This window comes from Abramis brama (assembly GCF_963993115.1).
Source record: "Abramis brama genome assembly, chromosome: 7".
Classification (NCBI taxonomy): domain Eukaryota; kingdom Metazoa; phylum Chordata; class Actinopteri; order Cypriniformes; family Leuciscidae; genus Abramis; species Abramis brama.
In genome coordinates, this window is record NC_139969.1 from 7,339,405 (window position 1) to 7,362,427 (window position 23,023).

At 37.6% G+C, this 23,023-nt stretch overlaps 1 protein-coding gene and 1 long non-coding RNA gene across 2 annotated transcripts; one reads left to right on the forward strand and one right to left on the reverse strand.

The window, feature by feature from the left end:
* Window positions 1–392: 392 nt before the first annotated feature.
* LOC311087426 lies at window positions 393–4,825 on the reverse strand. The gene is made up of 3 exons (XR_014607274.1): window positions 4,533–4,825; window positions 3,632–3,664; window positions 393–500 (listed from the first exon to the last, which is right to left on the reverse strand). It is a non-coding gene; the product is annotated as an uncharacterized lncRNA (long non-coding RNA).
* A 5,969-nt stretch (window positions 4,826–10,794) lies between these two features.
* LOC311086295 (uncharacterized protein) lies at window positions 10,795–17,982 on the forward strand. The gene is made up of 3 exons (XM_084119104.1): window positions 10,795–11,079; window positions 13,179–13,276; window positions 13,400–17,982. Exons 2-3 carry the CDS (start codon window positions 13,183–13,185, stop codon window positions 17,161–17,163), a joined length of 3,858 nt encoding a protein of 1,285 aa, XP_083975230.1. The 5' UTR covers window positions 10,795–11,079; window positions 13,179–13,182; the 3' UTR covers window positions 17,164–17,982.
* The last annotated feature ends 5,041 nt before the right edge of the window (window positions 17,983–23,023 follow it).

Genomic DNA, 23,023 nt, shown 5'->3' on the forward strand with positions numbered 1-23,023 from the left:
TAATCATAGCCCAAGAATAGACTAGTCATCAATTAGACAGCTATTAAACGACTACATATATACGTCTAATATGGGTCTAGGCTAAAACAAGGCTGATTTTGGGCTGTCAGTGAAAATCTAATAGATGTCTAACCATAGCCCAAGAATAGACCTGTCATCAATTACACTACATATAGGCCTACATGTAATAGACAACAAAATGAGGCATAAGGATTCTTTTCACTCAAATATAACAGGTTCTCATAAATGAAAATCCATCCAAACTAATTGAATATAAAGGGTTTATTTAGAACAATTATATTAACAACTTAGACAACATTCAAACATAAAAATGAACAAATAAAATATTAGAAAATATACAAAGAAATTTAAGAATTAATTGTTAGCTTTATATCCATAACCACCACCCCCTGCTCTCCCTGGTGCTTGTTTAAAATGCCCAGAAATTGCATTTTTTATTTCCCATTCAGTCGCCGAAGGAAAGTTGGTCATCACTGCGTCTGCCAAATGAGAAAAAGAAAAATATTATTGCTCAAGAAAAGCATTGTTGACAATCATTTTTAACTAATTACAGTCATTCACTTTTGCTAGGATGCACACTAGAGCTGGCCAATATAGAGTTAACAGAATATAGATTGAGACTATATAATTTATATCAATATAGACGATAATTTATATCAATATTATTAATAAATTAATATCAATAATTGAAAAATTTTACCTGCATAATGGTGATGCACTAATTATATATATATATATATATATATATATATATAAGTATATATATATATATACACACAGGGCTCTACAGTGCGCCCATTTCACTCGCACATGCGAGTAAATATTTCGGCGTGCGAACGTGAAAAAATATTTGGGCACACTCGTGCGAGTGACACAGCATTTTTCTATAGAAACAGCTGCAAATACATCATCATGAGGAGGGGCAGAGTAGGACACTATATTACCGGGAGATCAGTTATTTAGGCCTAAATCTTCAGTAGCTAGTCTGTAGCCTCATAAAAAAAAACTACAGTGCCCACACACGAACTATTTTAGGGCCCTATAATTTCCGCGATCACGGAATCGCGGAGTTGGCAAATTAACGCGGAATCTAGTGTCAACGCGGAATTTTACATCTGTTTTTGTGTGGGAGAAAAATGTATGTCTGAGCTCTGAGGAAAATCGCATACTACTGAAAGAATGAGCAGAGAGAGAGGCCCGGTCGCGCGCGCGTCTTCAAACTGTCTTGCTCTCTCTCACTCCCTCGCGCTTATTAATCTAAATCAATTGAGAATTGACACAATGGTAAAAGATCGGAAGAACGAGGTTTCACGTGGAGCATTCGGATATTTTTTTTCCTGAATTAGGCTACCGCTGTGTGTGAATTGTGCAAAAAAAAACAAAAAAACAACCTTTTTTACCTTTCCTTCTCTGAAAAGCGTTCCGCCCATTCAGCTGAACAGTTGAAAATGTCTTAATTTTCTGTCATTTTACCTGAAAGTCGCGGGAGTTTTGAGGTCTGGCGGCGGACTGTATTCCTGGGGGACTGGATCGAGAGTCTCTTCCTGTAGGATGCTGATCAGCGATGTGAATAAAAAATGTGTTTTTTTTTAGCTCATAAACTAAATAAGAACAGTTGAAAATGTCTTAATTTTCTGTCATTTTACCTGAAAGTCGCGGGAGTTTTGAGGTCTGGCGGCGGACTGTATTCCTGGGGGACTGGATCGAGAGTCTCTTCCTGTAGGATGCTGATCAGCGATGTGAATAGATGATAACAACCTACTGCACCTGCTAGGAGGCACAGTAGGGACCTACTGGCCCATAAGAATGGACCGATAACCACTGATAATGTCCATTCAATCGGGTGATAACATCCGAAGCGGGTGCAGCTGACATAAAAAACACTTTCAATAAACTAAACAAATCCTATCCAATGATGAAATGTTTTCTGTGTTGACAAATCTTGTGCGATGTCCTAAAACTGCCGGGATAATCACACAACGTCTGCTAATGATACGTCCGATTCGCGAACTAATGACTCCTTTAAACTGATTCACTATAATGAATGGTTAAAACAACTGATCTGTCCAACACTGAATCGGTTCGGTGTATAACAAAATCGGTAACACTTTACAATAAGGTTCCATTTATTAAACTCTAGTTAACTAGATCAGTTAACATTAACTATTAATAAACTGCACTTCTACAGCATTTATTAATCTTTATTAATGTTAATTTCACCGTTTAGTAGCCTACATTATTTAAATGAAAAGTTGTATTTGTTAACATTAGTTAGCTTAATGCACTGTGTGAAGTAACATTAAAATTACAGGGTTAGGGTTGACTAAGATTAACAAAGATTAATAAATACAGTAACAAATGTATTGCTCGTGGTTCATGTTAGTTAGCCTAATACATTCATTCACTAATGTAAACAAACCAAACCACATTTAACATCTCTTAAAATGAGAATTTTGTTTGTTACCTCAATAAATTTAGGGTCATTCCTATTTTATTTGTGTACATTTTAATCATTAACATTAAAAACACTCTTTTTACGACTAAAATTACAGTAAAGGGTAAAAAAAAAACTGAATTCCCAAAAATTAAAACGGAAAAAAATGAATTTGCAAAAATTAAAACGGAAAAACGGCATTTGGGTGGAAAAAAAACGGAATTTGGGAAAAAATAAAACGGATTTTATAGGGCCCTACTAATTCGGATCAGCACAGAGGGTCCCTCCCTGGAACTGTTTGATCCTACAAAATGTGCTGAAAATTGGCTGTCTGCTGGAAAGAGGTCAAGGCGACCAGGCTACAAAGCTTGGCCAAGTGACTCAGACATGATCTTCAATTCAGATAAAATGTGAAACATACATAAGGCCTACATACAATGATAAATGAAATCTACATGACGATAAAGTAGAATTAAATGAAAATCTTTTGTTTGAAAGTTTTGGTCTGATGTTCTTAACCTTAAAATGAGCATTGTAAATGTAATTGTTGAATAATTCTAATAATAAAACTATAATGATAAACTTATACAACAAAAATGACTGTGCCCCCAAATATTTGTCTGTGCTCCTAAATTTTTTTATTTAGGCGCACCAGTGCTCCTTGTTCAAAAAGTAAGTGTAGAGCCCTGACATACATATATTTTAGGGGTGTAACGATACACGTATTGAACCATTCTGTACGAGGCTTTCGGTTCGATTTCAGTACGGATTTTTAAACAAAACTGTTCGTTAGACAATTTTTCCTGCTGACCAAAATTTTTTAATTACAAATGTAGGCACATCAAAAAGCGCGCTCAAATGTAAGAGAAATCATGACAAATCGTGACAACAATCGTGCTCTTTCAGGTAGTAAACATATAGACCTGCATTATATGACTGACTGACAGACAAGAACAGTTTGACCTAAAAATATCAAAATTGAAACTACTGCAGAAACAAAGACACCTGCATCTTGGATGCCCTTAAGGTAAGCTAAAACATACCAAAATTTCAAAGTGAACTATCCATATAAATCATTCTTTATCACTTACTCATATAACTCTAATGAACATAAAAATATATTATACTTAATAGGGGTAGTTCACTTAAAAAAAAATCATATAAGCATTTACTCACTTTCACTTGGTTCCAAACCTGTATGGCTTTCTTCTGTTGAACACACACAAAAAATATATATTTTGAAGAATGTTGGTAACAAGACATTTAATGGTAGTCATTGACAAGTGTTCTGTATATTCAATTGCTGTACTTTGTTGACTGATTGCTGGATAATTTGCAATAAACAGTGTCTTTAAATCAAATAAAGTGGATTACATCACTCCAGTTCTGAGGTTTTTACACTGGCTATCTGTCTGTCAAAGAATTCATATCAAAATACTATAGCTGGTTATTAAATTAATAAACATTTTAAGGCCAAAGTAAATTTATAATCTGATGCATTATGAACCATCCAGAGCAGACCTCTCAGGTCATCTACAGTAGCCAGCTACTTTTATATCCCCAAAGTCAAAACAAAACATGGAGAAGCAGCATTCAGTTTTTATGCACCATATATCTAAAACAAATTCACTGAAAACTTAATGTATGCTGCATATTTTAATTATTTTAAGACTTTACTGTTTGCCACTATTATTAATCAGAAAGGAAAAATATGTTTTTATAATTTCTTTTCATGTTGCACTATGTTGCTGTTAAGTTTTATGTAAAGTATACTTTGAAAATTTGCATTAAATCAAAAACTATTATTTCTTACTCTAATCTAAAAACAAAAATATATTGGTATCTTTAATAATAATAAAAAATATTATTGATAAGTTTCATAGTTTCATGCTTACCACCTTGAATTTAGATACATTTTAGATTAAGGGCACACAGTTGCAATAACACGTGCAGGTAACGTTAACTTGTTGGAGAAAAATAGTACTCTGCAATGGTAATGTTAAAATGTCACGGTTTCTACACATTATAACAACTAACTTTAAACAATGAACATAACAAAAATAACACGCATACTTACAAGATCGAAGTAGAAATTTGAAGGTTTTCAGAGTGTTGCTCGCCCGTTGCTCTCTGACAGCTGCCTCGTGTAAAATAAAATTGAAAATAGCGGAAATGTGTATCGCGAGATCTGGCTAAAGTGATCTAGTCGCGCAATGCCAGTAGTCCCAGTAGTCATGTCTCAGTAGTGTTTCGATTGTGCCATCTAGCGGTTGAGAAATGCAATTGCATTTTATTTAATTGGAAATAATAGACAGTCATATCGTAGATTGTGTATGAATGTTATGTTTATGTGTGACAGCAAACATTAAGCTGTGTGAGCGAAAACATTTTTAAGACTAATATTCTTATACTATATCGTTGGTCTGAATCAGGGCTATAGCCAAACCGTACGTAGACCAGATTGCCTTGATTTCGCCAGGTGGGCTAAAGCAGACCGCATATAGCCCGTCCAATTCGGAGCTAAATCGTGACTACAGATCGACCATGTCGTGAAATGACACATTGAACCTTGTAGATATCATTACCAATGCGAACATTATGGAATATCAAACATTTCATGCACTGCCTGGCAAAAACTACAATTAATCAGTTTTGACTAAAAGTGGGCTACAATAGCCGGGTCTGAATACGAGCTAAATCGTGGCTACGCACAGCCTACACATAGGCCTATTACATGTAAAATAAAGCAAACCAAACAACTTGTAATCACAGTTGACTTTGCTTACATGATGGAATATCATACATCTCACAAGTTATTTTGGAAAAAAATACATTTATCCAGATTAAATGTTATTTGGGCTAAAAGTGGGTTACACATAGCCGGACTATATCGGGTCTATATTTAACCGAGACGTTGAAATGACGGCTATTGCTTGCTGGGTGTGTGCTCTAATTTACGGTCACAACACAGTAAGCAGGTAAGCACACAGCACGCAAACTACATGTAGAGCCTATATAGTTCCCTTTCGTAAGGGAACTCTCGCTGCATCGTACACAACGCTTTGGGGAATGCCTTTGGCATGATGCATCTGAAGTCTGTAGTGGAACTACTCCAATCTTGATTGGTGCTGTGTCTTTCGTCACTCGTGACGTTGCATGTGACAGTGATCCGGAAGCTATAAAAGGACATCGGAACATAGCCGCGTCAGCTTTCTGTCTTCAGCAAGCGTTCTGTGTGACTGTATCATCTTATTTGGTGTTGTCTGTTTATCTCAATAATATATATGGCGAATATAGAGAAACGACTCAGGCGGTGTGCATCCCCTTGCTCACGCTATTTGAGCGAGGATGACACGCACTCGTTCTGTGTTGTTTGTCTAGGAGTGGAGCATGCACGGGCAGTGCTCGAGGGCGCTGTCTGTGCAAACTGTTTTCAGTAATCTATTAAAAAGCTCAGCTCCCGTTTTATTTGAGCCTGTTCGATCAATTAGAACAGGCTCGCGTTCCCAGTGCATCAGGTCCCGCGTCTGTTGAGGCAGCGCACCGCTTGTATGCATGGGATTCGCACGTGGGGCTGGCATATAATACTGAGACGGTTGCGACCCTTTCTCTGTGTTTATTAACCAGCTCCACTGGTCTCGTGCACGGTTCAGAAGCCCGTGCTGCGCCTTCTTCCGACCGCGTTAAAGACACGGCATTTGATTTATTTGGCTCCGAGGAGTTAGATATTATCAACACCGAATCACGTGGACAGGGGGATTTGCCACCCCATATTCCCATTACTGAGAAGTTGCTGGAGGTTGTAACCAGGGCAGTGGCTAAATTAAATGTTGAATGGCTATTTAATAAGCAGGAAGCGACTAAGAAAAATAAAATGGGCGCTTCCTGCAGACCCAGTCACAATCTTCGTGTCAGAGCCTTCCCTTTTTCACTGATCTCCATACTGAGGTATCGAGATCATCTCAATTATTTTCCCCCCATGTATATATTTACTCATCCATTAGGGAATCTAATGAGAAAGGTAATGAGGTGATGCCTCGGGTTGAGGAATATTTTGCGAAATATTTTCTCCCCGACATTGCGTCACCCCTGATAGCTCAGACACTTCCCTCCAAATCTCGTACATCAAATTTGTTAGGGAAAGCATATATGGTGGTGGGTCGAGCCGGTGCATGCCTACACACGATGGGGTTATTTACAGGCATACCAGGCTGACCTTTTCAAAGAGGTGGATGATAACTGGGAGGTCTCACTCGACGGTATTACTGAATTTCGTAGAGTGGCTGACTTGTCTCTCCGTATTATTAAAGAGAAGGCCCGTGTCATTGGCCGTTCTATGGCAGCACTAGTCGTCTCAGAGAGACATTTATGGCTAAATCACTTGGGGATCGGGGAGAAGGACAGGGCCTTCCTTCTCGATGCCCCCCTTTCGCCTTCTGGCCTCTTTGGCGACGCGGCAAGAACCGTTGTCGAGAGGCTTCAGGAGGCAGGTTAGGCCTTGTTTTGGATCTTAAGGTACTGGATCAACCTCCGAGGGGGTTCAGATTCAAGATACCGACTATCAGTCAGACCAGCTCCGAGGACTGGTCTGTCGTGATAGATCCACAAGCTCCTTAACTCATCGTTCCCTTTTAACCCCATCACAGGAAGTTTCCGAGATCCGCTTTTGGGGGAAAAGCGCATCGGTTCCGGACTCTTCCAGTCAGCCTTATTCCTTCGCACCTTCACTAAATGTATGGACGTGGCCCTTGCTCCATTGAGACTTCAGGGGGTCCGTATCTTAAATTATATATATGACTGGCTAATTTTGTCTCAGTCGAAAGAACTAGCAATTCAACATCGAGATGTTGTTTTGCGTCATCTGAGGTGCTTGGGGTTGAGACTCAATGTGAACAAAAGTTCCTTAACTCCTCTTCAGAGGACTACGTTTCTGGGAGTAGAGTGGGACTCAGTCACGATGCGGGCACAATTGTCTCCTGCTCGTATAAATACTATCTTAAACACAATGAAGAGTATTAGGTTAGACCAGGCCATCACTGTCAAACACTTTCAAAGAGTTTTGGGTCTTATGGCTGCAGCTTCCACAGTAGTGCCTTTTGGTCTGCTCCATATGAGGGCCTTTCAGTGGTGGCTCAGGACCAAGGGGTTTTCTCCTCTGGGAAACCCCTTTTGCATGGTCAGAGTTACGCGCAGATGCCTTCGTTCTCTCGTCATGTGGAAGAAACCATGGTTCCTGTCTCAAGGCCCGGTTCTGGGAGCACCATGTCAGAGGAAGACTTTGACTACGGATGCATCCCTCACGGGCTGGGGTGCGGTTATGGAGGGCCGTTACACCCGAGGTACTTGGAAGGACCATCATCTCTTATTAAACGCTTGGAGATGTTGGCTGTATTTTTTGCCCTGAGGCACTTCCTTGTGGACCTCAGAGGCCATCATGTTCTTGTTAGGACAGACAATATGTCGGTGGTCTCTTATATCAACCGCCAAGGAGGTTTGAGATCTTGACCTCTTTGTAGACTGGTGCATCAGATTCTTCTTTGGTCCCAGGATAAATTTCTCTCTGTTAGATCTATTTATATTCCTGGGGTTGATAATTTGGGAGCAGACATCCTGTCGAGGCAGGGGCTGAGGCCCGGGGAATGGCGGCTCCACCCTGAAGTGGTTGAGCTTATATGGAGAGAGTTTGGCCGGGCGGAGGTTGACCTGTTTGCTTCTCATGAGAACTCTCATTGCCCGCTCTGGTATTCTCTCTCACATCCAGCTCCTTTGGGCTTGGATTCCATGGTACAGATGTGGCCGAGGTCATGTCTGTACGCTTTTCCCCCGATCGCTCTGCTCTGCTCCCTGGGGTTCTAGAAAGGGTCAGGAGGAACGGTGTGAGATTACTCCTTGTAGCTCTGTACTGGCCGGCCCAAATTTGATTTTCGGACCGTATTAGTCTCTTGGAGAGTCCTCCATGGTAAATCCCTATTAGAAGAGATCTTCTCAGGCCGGTGGTACAATATTTCATCCACGGCCGGAGTTATGGAGACTATGAGTCTGGCCCCTGAGGGGGACCAACCCATAAATAGGTTGCCCTTTCCACTGAGGTGGTCAGGTCATCCACTCTAGAACCCCACTCTACTAGGAACTAAAAATGTAAAGTTAGGGACGGCATTGAACCTAGTTAATCACTGCCCACTGGCTTCAGTACTGGTGTTCCATCCTGTTCTCTAACGGGATCTCCCGTTCATGCTTAGGGCCTCTGTGGCGGCCTCGGTGCCCTCCGCAAGCCTCTAAGGGTGGGCATGTAGGGACATTCCCACTAAAACTCCATGTTCCTGTAGATTGGAGGATGAATCCTGTCATCCAGCCTATTGGCATCAGGCTGATGGGTTATCCTTGGCACCCGTCATGTCCTGTGGGTGAAATACATGAGTATATATAAGAATCTATTGAGTCTGCTTCCTGCTCGTCTTACTCCCTGGAAGAGTGGTGGTGCTGCTCCCTCTTACTTGCTAGCGTTTTTGCCACGGTACTGAGGTGCCTGTAGGCAATATCATGATTCTTCAGGTATTCCATCCTCCATCGCATGTGTCGGATGGTCAAGGTCTTAGCCTTGGAGGTTCCTATGTTAGGCCTTGGGCTGGGAGGAGTCAATCCATCTAGTGATGTATCAAGGGTTAGGAGCTATTCCCCTTTATCAATTAGACAGTTGGTTATCTGCAGAAACCACTCATATCTGAAGTAAAAGGTGCGCTTTTGCCTTCACTTCTTATCTAATACTTTCTACTGTCTGGGGTTCCCATCCATGAGGTCAGTCGAGCCTCCGGCTCCAGACCTCCCCTTCTTACACCAAATCTTATGACAAGCTAGTTGGATCTGCCCTCTACTCATTTCTATCGTCCGTGAGCGTGCAAGATGCTTTCAGACTGATCTCATGAAATGGCGTATGTATGACACGCCAATTCGTATTTCCATTTTTGCCGTGCTATCAACACGCATAATCGCTTTTCAGCGTGTTTATCAACACCGTTGACTTAACGTTACATTACTGTATATCTAAATATATGACCTACCCCAACCCCGTCCCTAAACCTACCCGTCACTGGGGTTAATACCATTTATGAGTCTTCCCCTACCATCCTAGGAAAAAAAATATCGCTCCCCAGATGTAGATATACATTTTGCTTCGTTTCGCTCGGACATTTAACGGCGTACACATACACGCGGAATCACTCTGACATTTAACGGCGTAGACATACACGCGGAAGATGACGGTTCGTTTCGGCGTGGACATACACGCGGATAGCTCAAAATGCGTATAGATAGCACGCCACTTGACTTGAAAGTGGCGTGTATGTTTACGCAAAGTCATGATGTCATGTTGGATGCTTTACACCAGGGCGTATTTCTCTCAGTGTGGCGGCATGGGTATTCGTTCCCCAAAGCGTTGAGTACGATGCAGCGGGAGTTCCCTTATGAAAGGGAACGCCTCAGGTTACTATTGTAACCCTCGTTCCCTGAGTAGGGAATGAGACACTGCATCCCTTGGCAAACTTTGGACTTATCCTAGTCCTTATTTAACATACGCTTGCAAAAAGCACATATTCAAATATCTATTTTCTTTTTCACACCTATTTTTTGCAGCACATACATAATAGCTTATTTGGTACATTTTTCCTCTCAAAGTTGTTGAGACCTCAAACCTGTGTCTCACACATTTTCTCTGTCTGCAGCAAAAGATGTTCACAGTTTCTTTTAAAAATGCATATGGCCTCAACAACCTAAGCATTGTGAAACCACACATACTGTACCCACACACATAACATTTGTAACGATGTCCCTAAGTTTTTTTTATTTGGGGTATTATTGTATCTAGTGAAAATGTAATTCTATTAGGAATTTTGGTTCTTATGCATAAATGGGATAAGATGAGAAAACCTAAAAAACAATGTAAAGAATGTTACGAAAACATTTAGGGTCATTGTTACAAGTGTTATGAGTGTGGGTGTGTGTGGTTTCACAATGCTTAGGTTGTTAAGGCCTTATGCATTTTTGAAAGAAACTGTGAACATCTTTTGCTTCAGACAGAGAAAATGTGTGAGACACAGGTTTGAGGTCTCAACAACTTCGAGGGGAAAAATGTACCAAATAAGCTATTATGTATGTACTGCATAAAATAGGTGTGAAAAAGAAAATAGATATTTGAATATGTGCTTTTTGCAAGCGTATGGTAAATAAGGACTAGGATAAGTCCAAAGTTTTACCTTATAAGGGAAAGGCTGTAATGACAGCCCATAGCTTAAAGGCGGCCTATAACAAGGATAGTATAAAAAGCTTTGTGTGTGTTTTTTCTCGGGGCCGCAAATCGGGTGAAGACTTATACAAGTTTGTTATTTTTGCCTTTGGAATTTTTGTCTTTGAATTATTCTGAATATTTTTAAATGAAACGAAATCATGTTGTGGTGATTCGTAAAACTTTTTAAACAAGTCTCAGAGCATTTTTTCCCTATTAATATTTCATAAAACTCGTAATGAAATATTAATATTGGCAAACACCCAGTGCATTAGAATCCAAGATTGAGCTGGTTAGAGGCACCGCCGAGGACCCTGAATCAACATCTGACATCTTTAATCTACAGGTAAGGGCAATATTTGATTGCAGCAGATTATGGTAATGTGTTAGAATGATTTGGAGGTTACAGGGGTATAGAAATACAACAATATGTAAAATTTGGATTTATTATTCAATCAAAAACCTGTCATCCAGCCATCTCCTCCCCTCCTCTTTCATCCTCACCCTTTTCGCCCAAAATGTGTTTTAGGTGGACAGGTCAATACAGTACAAAGAACATCAAAAAATATGTAGGATTTTGGAAAATAACAATGTACTTTCTGTTAACCAAATGCTTTTTAATCTTCGCTATTGCTTCAATCCAACTGGGGTGCGTTTCCCGTAACGACGTAACTCGCTGCTTCACTACCATAGTACGATATATTGTTGAAGAAATGAGCTAGTCACGACTGTTTCCCGAAACCATATTGTCGCAAAGTGGTCCTTCAACCACGTTTGTTAATGCCACGGGCACAACCTAACGCTTTTTGACCTTCTCAGTTTGTATAAATGTTTACGTAGGGTTCTGCGTGTTTATTTTTTCCCACATTAATTTCCCACGTCTAGTACAATTATGTGGTTTTGTTTTATTAATACAGTGTATACTTTTTTCTTGATATACCCCGAAAGAATGGAAGTGAAATGTGACAACAAGTCCAATAGGTGGGATACATTGTAACATGACCAGACAGCTTAAAATCTGATCTAATAAAAAAAATATATAAAAGTCAAACTAAAATATTTTCTCAATAAAATACAATTATTAACTTTTTAATTTAAAATAATGGCATTTTTTAAAAATTAAAAATAAAATCATTTTTGAGTTTGACAATGACCACACTGGAAAACAAAGCTACAATATAGTTCAAAACATAATAATAATTAATAATTTCTGAACATTGACTCTCAGTCTTTATTCACCTTTTTCTCATTTTTTCTCAGTAGAATTAATAAAAGTATAGAATATAATAGCTTAGTTCTAATAGAGGCGCATTGTAACACAGTGTTACAACATGCCCCCACCTGCACAACTGGGATTTAAACCTTGCTAGTGTCTTCTGCTAGTTAGCAAAACATTAAAGAACCATACCAACTGTTAAATAACATATTCGAGATTAAAATGATATCAGATTTGTCTAATTTTAAATAAACACCAATAATAGAGATGAAAAATTAACATAAGTAAGAAATTTACTTTTGCCATGGTTAAATAAATGTTCAATGATATCTTCCAAAGATTTCAGAATTTTGGCGCAATGTTTTCTCTAGTGTTGATATGGCAGCTAACACTAAAAAAACACTAAGTTTCATCATGCTAACATGTGTGGAAGCTAACAAGTGTATTACAACTAGCCCCGCGTTAGTTTATGCCCTGCTCTCCCCTATATATAGGTGGCACTGTTATGAAACTGCTCAGTTAACCTCTCAGAGCATCATCATAACAACACTTACTCATTGTCTTGCAACACCAATGCGTTGGTAAAATGTAGAATTTTACATCAAAACAATGCCTGAGAAACAATATGGTCAGACCTAAGGAATCCAAAAGTTGTGTTTTAGAGCACATTTTTAAACTGTTATAACGATAAGATTAAGATTTCTCGACCAGTAAGCAGCACTGCTCCCAAACTGCTCAGATACCCTCAGGTTCATAAAGATTAGTTATGGTTATTATTTATTGGTAAACTGACCAAAGGATTAATCAAATATTAAAAATAAATAAATAAACAATAGATTAACTGGAAAAATAATTGTTAAATTATACGATTAAATGTTTGCAACAAAAACCATTGTGAACAGGTTGGGAAAGGTGTTGGAACACCAAAATCTTATTTCATGATACGATTAATAAAAAAAAAATTTAAATGTCATTTTATAATTACAATACAGATATTTGATTTTATCTTTGTTATTTAAAATTAGTTGAGCGACTGAAAAAAAATCATTAGTTACAGCACTAAATATATTAAAGCTGTCAGCACTGTCTCAAGATAATTTTACCCATATTTGAAGATGGCCCAATGAATGCTGTTTTGTTGCTAATGCAATATTTTTTTCAGTCATATGTTGTATATCTTTTTATTTAACATTTACAAAAAAAATTATAATCCAAGACTTTTTCACTAGAAAGATGTCTGACTCTGAAACCATTGAACTGGCTTGTCTTGGGCGACCTTTTCAGTTGGGAATGCTTTATGACTGCCGAAGAGATGTCCTCATTCCAGGTAATAAAAAGCACATGAACACACTGGGGAGGAAACAATCTAAATGGTATAATTCATTACTGTGTTAGATTTTATGCTTTACCTTTGGGGTAACTAATTATTAACATATAAAATGTTCCCAAGGAATAACTCTTTGGAATGCTGAGATGCTGCAGAAGAATATTAATGTGCGTCCACAGCCAAACACTGACTTCAAAATCATTGCCTCAGATTCAAGTGAAGACAAAGTAGAAGCTTTGAATGTTTCTGCATCTCTTGAAGCCAGTTTTCTGAGTGGATTAGTGAGTGTGAAAGGGTCAGCTAGCTATTTAAATGACAAGAAGAAGTCCAAACATCAATCTCGAGTCACCTTACAGTATCGGTCAACGGCACGTTTTGAGCAGTTAACTATGGAGCATCTTGGAACAGGGAACATAAAGCATAGCAATGTATTTCAGGAGGGCTCGGCCACACATGTTGTTACGGCTCTATTGTATGGAGCTCAAGCGTTCTTTATTTTTGACCGTGAAGTTTCATCCAATGAAAATCATCAAGAGATACATGGAGACCTGCATGCAACAATCAAAAACATACCTTCAATATCAATTGAAGGTGAAGCATCTTTGAAAATTAATGAATCGGAAAAAGAGAAAATGAACAAATTCAGCTGCACTTTTCATGGAGATTTTGCTCTGGAAAACAATCCAGTTTCCTATGTAGACGCCATCAAGGTGTACTCAGAGCTGCCAAAACTGTTGGGAGAACATGGAGAGAATGCTGTGCCCATGACCGTATGGCTTTACCCTCTGAAAAAACTAGATTCAACAGCTGCTCAGTTAGTCAGGGAGATCAGTGTAAGCCTAGTACGACGTGCCCAACGGATCATGGATGAACTGGATAATTGTGACATTCAGTGTCAAGATCTGATGAGGGACAATGTTGCCATTCAATTCCCTGAAATCAAAACTAAAATCAGAAAATTTAAGGACCTCTGCTCAGAGTACAAAATAGTTTTTCAAAAACATCTCTGCAGGCTTCTTCCATCCATAAGGGGTGGAGGAAAAGAAGAACAAGAACTTGTTGATGCTCTTAATGACAAAGAAAGATCCCCGTTTCAGGGTGCTCTGGTACACAAGTATCTCAATGAGCGAGAGCGAGAGATGAATGTCATTAGATCTTACCTCGAAATCATGAAAGAAGTCCCTGTTCTTTCATCTAGCAATGACTTGGACAAGGTTGTCTTGAAAGCATCCAATAACTATGTGATAGCTTTTGCACTTTCATCCTTAAATGAAAAGGAACTGTACTTTTCAGACCTGGAGAATTACCTGAAAAAACAATCGCGTAACAATGGAGAGCAAGTGAGTTATGATCCAGACTCCTCAAAAAAGACAGAAAAATGGTTTTCCTCAGGAAATGTAACTACACTGACCAGGGAAAACATACAGTCCTTCCTGGATTTCAAAGAAGCCAATAAAGGAAGAAAGAACATTGAATTCTGCATTGCATCAATCCCGGATGAACTCAACACTGCCTCTTCAATTCATGTTTATGAAAGGGGGAGACTCATAAGCTCACAGTACGAGCTCCCCTCAAAACCCCCAAAACCAGTCTTCTTGAGTGCTGAGCATGACTGCATACATCTGCAAATCAAACCTCCTGTCCACGGTGTTAGTTCTGTGAACTCGTACTGTATTTCATATCAGTCTGTGCAGAGCTCTGAATGGACAGATGTGTTTACTGATGGGGTTTCTGATCAAGTCACAGTCAAGCAGTTACAACCACATAGAGAATATCGTTTCAACTGTAAGGCGGTGTGTCGTCCAGGAGTAAGTCTGACTAGTGACACAACATCATTCTTCAGGACTCGTCCATGTGCTCCTCCTGGAGCACCTATAGTGAAACGAGTAGAATCTGAGTCTGGAACTGTAGCCTGGGATGTTCCTACATCTGTGGGTGAGGATGTTCTGGTCACTGGATACATGTTGGAATTCAGAGAATGCACGAAGGATCAGGAAAGTGAAAAGCCATGGAAGTCTGTGAAATCTACAAACAGGGAGAGCACTCTTCAGGGACTGAAAGAAGACACAGATTACACAATCCGAGTTTTTGCAAACTGTGGAAATGATGGAGAGAGTCTCTCCAGCCCTGAAACTGTGTTTTCAGCCAGTTTTAAGGAGAAACAATCAAATAAGGATGGGAGCGGGTTGTTCTTGAATCAATCTTCACGAATAAAAAAGGGCAATCCATCAATACATACACTGACATTACACAAAAAAATGGCAGAAACTGTTAGTTTTAATCAGTATGTCTTCGGAAGAAAGGTTGAGGATGTGAAAAACAAAGTTATCCTTCTTTTGGGACCAACGGGTGCAGGAAAAACCACACTGGTTAATGTGATGGTCAATTACATACTGGGCGTAAAGTGGCAGGATTCATATCGCTTCAAACTAATCAATGAAGTGACCAATCGCTCACAGGCTGAGAGTCAGACATATAATGTCTCATCTTTTGAGCTGTACAATCAGCCTGGCTTTCAAATTCCCTATTCCCTCACAATCGTAGATACACCCGGATTTGGGGATACAAGAGGGATTGCACATGATAAACTGATTACAGAGCAGGTCAAAAGCTTTCTTTGTAGCCCTTTGGGAATTGATCACATTGATGCCGTTTGCTTTGTTGTCCAGGCCTCTCTTGCCCGCCTGAGTGCCAATCAGAGATACATCTTTGACTCCATCCTGTCCATTTTTGGCAAAGACATTGCAGAGAACATCATAATTTTGGTGACATTTGCAGACAGTAAAAACATCCCAGTTCTTGAAGCCATCAAAGCAGCAGATCTGCCCTGTCAAAAGAATACAAAGGGACAACCCACCCATTTCAGTTTCAACAATTCAGCTCTGTATGCAGACAAAAAAGTAGAAGAGCCTACAACCTCTGACAATGATTCAGATGATAATGATGAAGATGATAAACTGACCAAGCTTGTCTGGGACAAAACCTTTAAACAGATGAAGGCTTTTTTCAAGGCATTGGGGGCCATTGAAAGTAAAGATCTGAAGATGACTATAAAGGTCTTAGAGGAACGAGAGCGCCTTGAGAAAGCCATGAAAAGTCTGACCCCTCAAATAACTGCAGGTCTCTCTAAAATGAGTGAAATAAAAAACTTCAAACAATGTTTGGAAAATGAGAGTGACAGCATGAAGCAAAATGAGGATTTTGAGCAAGATGTAGAGGTGATGAAAGCAATCAGAACCCCTGTAAACTGTTTTACCATGAATTGCAACAACTGCTTCTTCACATGTCACTCCAACTGTTTCCTCCCTGCAGAAGATTCTGTGCAAACTTGTGCAGTGATGGAGGGTGGCAACTGCATTATCTGCTCTGAAAACTGCCCTTACTCTGCTCATTCTAAGGAAAATTTCATCTGGACGTATGAAACAAAAATAGAGAAAAAAACTATTAAAGAGCTGAAAGACAACTTCATGAAGGCAAAAGGAAAGTTTATGGACTCTAAGCAAATGCTTGATGCACTTGAAGAGCAACTCCATGGAATTGAGGAAAAACTAAGGAAGTTGATCAAACTGTCCTCTGATTGCCTAAGAAGACTGGATGAAATTGCATTGAATCCAAAATCTCTTTCCACAGCCGATTATCTCGAAATCCTGATCAAAACTGAGAAAGAGGAGAAAAGTCCTGGCTTTGAGGACCGGGTTGTTGGACTCGAGAAAATGAAACAAGAAACTCTTATTCTGGAAAAGATTGCTAAAGGAGAAAATTTGCTCGAAACAGAGCGCCGCATTATGGAGGAGAGAGAGAAGCGAATGCAAACTGTTGCCCTGAAAATGATGAAAATTAAGGAAGCTTTTAGTGCCTTTCAGTCACAGAGCAAAGAAAACATCTGATCAAAAGGATGGAAGTGCTTCCCTTGAGGGACAGGATATGTCCTAAACAAAATAAAAGGCTGATTACTGTAGTTCAAAAAGATTTAGGAAAATTGAAAATTTGACATCAATAACAAACATCAATGCTTCTTTCACGTATAAATCAATAATCATTTAACATAAAGAATACCGAATTTAAGAGTTATTTCATGCTTTTAATATTTGTGTTTTCAACAATGATGCAATGTCAAATTTCTCAAGAATCCACAACAATCATGAACTGTAGCTCAACTGGTAGAGCATAGTGCTAGCAACACAGTAATAATGGCTCCAGAGAATGCATGAAATTAGCAGGGTTTTTTTTTTTCCAGTTTTTTATAGCTTAAATGCTATTTAAATCGCATTGCTTAAATTGGATAAAAGCTTCTGAAATTTTTTTTGTGTTTAGTCTTGTGAAATCATGCAAACATTGTGATATTGTAAAATACTATGAAATACTATAAAAACAATGTATGGTTTCAAGCACTTCCTTTATGTTTTCAAGAAATTATGAGTTTTAAGAAACTTTGTTGTATTAGTTGTATTAGTATGGCATAAAATATTTTGAAATTAAGAAATATGGATTTTCTTATGGTAGAGCTTATACTGTATTGCCACAATGCGCATGTGAAATTTTCCCAATTCCCTGACAATTTACTACTGTTCAAAAGTTATCAGCAATTGTATTATAATTAATTCTACTTATGGATTTTAAAATGATCATGATTATTTTTATTAGTAGTAATATTGTTTTTTAAAAAGTAATTTTCTCAACTCTGTGAATTAATAAAAAGATCTTAACTGTTTAACTTAATTGTCAATTCATGATTTTACTTTTTAAAATCTTTGTGAAGTTTACATTTTTCTGAAGCCTGTTTTGCAAAATCCAGGTCCTGAACATGGACTGCGACTTGTAAACAATGTCCTCAATTATTGCCATTACGCATTATGACTGTCTGTCATTCGTGTTAATCAAACAACAAAAGACAATAAGATCACTTTTGTAGCTTTAACAAAGATTAGTAATATTTAACTTATACAGCCAAGACTATAGTGTTATTTAACATTTGATTTCCTGAACAATTCATGTACATCAATCTTTTTTTATTGCAATATATAATTCCAGAAAAACGAAATATTGCAATGTAGTGCAGTAAAAACAAGTATGAAAAATAAAAATAGACTATGGCACAACCTTTACAACTCTGTATGTCAGATTGACAGGTAATGATATTCTGTAGCCTACCCTCCATTGTGAATTAATTAAATACATAATTATTATAAGAAAAGAAAAAATAAATCTAATAAAAGGTAGCCTGGCTCCGCCCTCCTACGTACTTCTGCTCAATTTTCATTTTCCTTCAGTACGTCGTCTGGGTTTGCGGTATATTCGTGGGTTTTCTCAGGCCAATTTTTACCGGTCCAATCAGCGAACAGAGGGAGTGGCTGAGAACGATGACGTTGAGGTCGTGCGCTAGTTTGAGTTGAAGTTTCGTCACGACCAAATGTTAGCGATTGGTTATAGCAGATCCAGAGTGGCTCTGGGCAGATCCAATGGGGAGTACAAAAGAAATGTACGAGAGTCTGGTGGGACCAGGCTAAATAAAAGTTACACTGACATAAGAATTAGAAAAAGAACATCAGAAATATGCAAAGACCTAAAATACCTTGTGATATGAAATGTTAATATTATGGGCATTATAAGTTAATAATTTTTGTTATAGGGGTTCAGCTGGCAAAAACTTTTTTGGGAATACTCGGCCCATGACAGTCACAGTACAATAAAATACAACAGCTTTTTATACTAAAACTTGAAGAAATTCACACAGTATAATGCCAAGACACATGTTAAAGAGTCAGGCAGCAGCACTCCTCTCATAAACATATACAGCGCACAGGCCTCAATACATTTATTAAATTCTGGACCTAATTTCAATGATGATCAACAGCCCGTTTGAGTTAGCAGACGACAAGGTCATTTCAAACTGTGTGCTCATAACAAGATTAAGGAGTGCAATTTTCATCTGTTTAAAACAACAAACCATGCAAAAGTTTTAGGGGATCCACACTCAAGCCCAAAGGATTACTTGTTATGGGACATTTAAATATCAGAAGCGTTGCTTCAAAAACGGAACAACTGGTTACGAACTTACAACAGCCGGTACTTACAAACTCGACCTTTAATTTGCTTTGCTTTTCGGAAATGTGGTTGACAGAATCATCACGAACACTGCATACTCGTCCCGGGATATAAAGTCTTCAGAAAGGATCGAAAATTTTGAAAAGGTGGTGGACTACTAATGTATGTGAAGGACAGCATAAAATGAAAGGAAATTGAATTTAATACATTTAATATAGAATGCATTGCTGTAACAATTGTTTTATCCCCATGCATGGCATTTAATGTATATAGGCCTCCCTCATTAAGTAGTATGTTTTATGATCATCTAATAATTTTTTAAAGGGTTTTATAGAAATGAGTTAATTCTGTTTGGGGACTTTAATGTAAATTGGATTGAGAAGTCAAATAATAAAAAGCTTCAGGAGGTAGTAAGTCTGTTTGACCTCTCACAGTTAATTCAGGGTCCCAGCAAAGTTACCTCATCATCTCAAACTCAAACTGATTTAATATTTAGGAACAAATCAGAAAGAATAACTATCAAAAAGTCAAAAAGTAAGAAAATTAACAAAACATAGGTTTTTATATCAACAAGAGAAAGACATTTTCTAAACATTATACCAAAAAGATTTCTAAAGAGAAATTGAAAAAAATAAACTGGAATGAGATTCTGTCCACAGGTGATCTAGATGATGCTTCTGGGTGTCTAATGGCCAGATTAAAAAGGTTCAAGGTGAATTCAGTAGCAATGTTACATTTTCTTGAAAGAAGCAGAATTTACCTTGGTTAAATGAACAGCTATAAAAGTTAATGAAACAGAGGGACCATGCCTTGAAGATAGCCCTCAAATCTGGGTTAGCTCATGACAGAAGGACATTTCAGTGTTTACATAATAAAGTTTTAAAGAAATTGAGAAAAGAGAAATTCTACATCAACCTCATAAATGATGCTAAGGGGAATAGTACACAAGTCTTACAGTAAAAGAAAACCGTAACAAAGGAGATAAAGATATTGAATTACAAGCTCAGGGAAATTTAATTCAAGATAAGCATCAAATTGAGTGTATTTAATATATTTTTTTCTAGATTCAGATAAAGATTTAACATAAGGTTTTAGTGCAAAAGGTAAGGATATTGTATCACCAAATCCTAATTCTCTTGTCTTTAATATTTCTGAAGTATCTGAGTCTAATATAATACAAAATTGGGTCAGCGTAAGAGTTCTAGGGCTAAAGATGTTTTTGATTGTGATTCTATGTTAAAAAGTGTACAACTGTTATTAGCACACCCATTATTCATTTGGTTAATTTGTCAATAAAATAATGTTATTTTCCAAATGCTTAGAAGTCAGCAGTAATAGCACTTATATTTAAGACTATTGATCCTACTAATGTAACCAATTATAGACCTATTAGTATTCTTCCAGTGGTTTCCAAAGTAATTGAAAAGGTAATTAAAATCTTGGTCATTTTCCACTACATCCTATGCAGTTTTGATTTAGGGCGCATCATTCTACAGAGACAGCAAACTGTTACTTTGTTGAACATATTAAATCCAGTCTTGACAGGGGAGTTGTTGTTGGTGCGGTCTTCCTTGATTTTAAATGGATTTTGATACTGTTAATCATAATACTTACTTTATTCTAAATTGTTTAACTTTTCTGTTAACACATTAACATGGATGGAATCATATTTAAATTTAAGGAGACAATGTACAAAAATGAATGATATATGCTTATCCTTCCTTGACTGTACTATTGGAGTCCGACAGGGATCAATACTTATTTAGTCTAATTTTATGCTAAGACAAAAGAACAAGCTGCTATCAAACTTACTGCTGCATTGAACAAAGTCTCAGTTTGGTTAACGTGCTCTCGTCTTACTCTTAATGTGAGTACAACTGTGGGAATGTATTTTTCTATTAAAAGAACTGAGGAGCATTGACCATTTCAGTAAAGGAGAAGAAATAAATAATGTTTAGCTTTTTAATTACTTGGGTATGATTATAGATTCTAATACATTTTAAGAAACAAAAAAAGGTTTCTAGAGGTGTTAGAGCAAGCTTAATGATTTTTTAAATATTAGGCATCAGTTACCTTTGGCTGCTGCTAAACTATTTAAGCACATAATGATTCTTCTGCATTTATCTTATTGTGCTACAAGCTGGTCTCAAACAAGTGTAACAACATTAAAACCATTATAACCTTCATAAACAAGCTGTGAAAGTTTTGGACAAAAAAAAAACAAAACAAAAAACAAGGAGTTATCATCATTGTACTATTATCAAAAATTGAAGTGTGCTATTTTGAAACAAGTAATTTTGTACCAAGTATATTTTAGTGGTAATTAAATTGTAGTAAATCATAACTTTAAGTGTAGTGTACTTTTGTGTACTAAATTGTAACAACTTCAAGCATACTTTAAGTATATGCCTGTGTACTGTGTAGGGACTAATAACATGCTTGATTAGTGATATTAAAAGAGTTGTATAGTAGAGTCTGTTTCTTTAAGTTGTTTGTTGCTTGTTTGACATATGCCTTTTCAAGATAAAACCCAAGAGATCGAACGTGGAGAAGAGCACTTCAAGAAAGCAGCTGACGGTCAGTCAGTCACAGCATGTGTGTCAAACTACACTCCTGGGGGCCACTGTCCTGCAAAGTGTAGCTCCAACCAGCTCCAAAACACCTGCCTGGAAGTTTCTAGCAATCCTGAAGACATTGATTAGGTGGTTCAGGTGTGTTTAATTAGTTCCTGGAGGGCCACTGTCCTACAGAGTGTGGCTTCAACCCTAAGTTTGACTCATGTGTTCGAAAGGTTCTTTCACTCTGAACCAAAATGACAGACTATGAATAGAAGGCATACAATAGAGAACATTCTTCAGAAGAGAGTCCAATCTCCCTCCATCCACTTAATAACTGTTTAATTATTATTCAACTATGTATGTTTGTTTTTTTTGTAACAAATTGTTGTATTGTTATAATTAAATATACTGCTGCAATTGTTTTTAAACCATAGTTTTAAAACTGTTATACTGTTTTTATTAAATAAAAACTAATAAACAGTATTTTGCAATTAAGAGGCTGGTTATTTGTATATAGCAGTGTTTAACCTTATTTATAGAAAATGTTATTGTCTTTATGCAAGTAAATATGATCCTTCATTAAACAATAAAAAGCTAAAGAAAAAAACAAGATTTTATGTAAAATTACAGTTATAAACTGTATTTTAGTAAAGGAAAATTACTGTATTTTTACGAGATGTTTATTTTCCATTATTTTCCATTTTTTTTCTGGCACCCCAGCTGCCAGAAAATTACCGGGGGTTTTTTGTTCTCTAAAATGGTTTACAGAATTGGCCCTGCAGTCACTGTGTCACTCAGAAACATTAGGTCAGAACACTATAATGTTGATTTGTCGGCCTTTACTTTGCCTGACAGAGATATAATATTAATATTTGTAAATCTGCTACTGACAGCATACTGTATACACACACACACTTTCAAAATACAAAACACCATTTCATTTTTTACTTCAAAATTTCATTAAACTTAATTCAATGTCACTTGCTGTTTCTTTTTTCAGTGCACGAAAGCTCTAACATAACTATGTCTTTCCTTGATATTCATATTTTTTTCACTCTCAATATGTTAGTAAATGTCTTTTTGCCTATACTACTACTACTACTACAAATAATCTGTCATATACTTATGTTTCTATTCCTTGTTT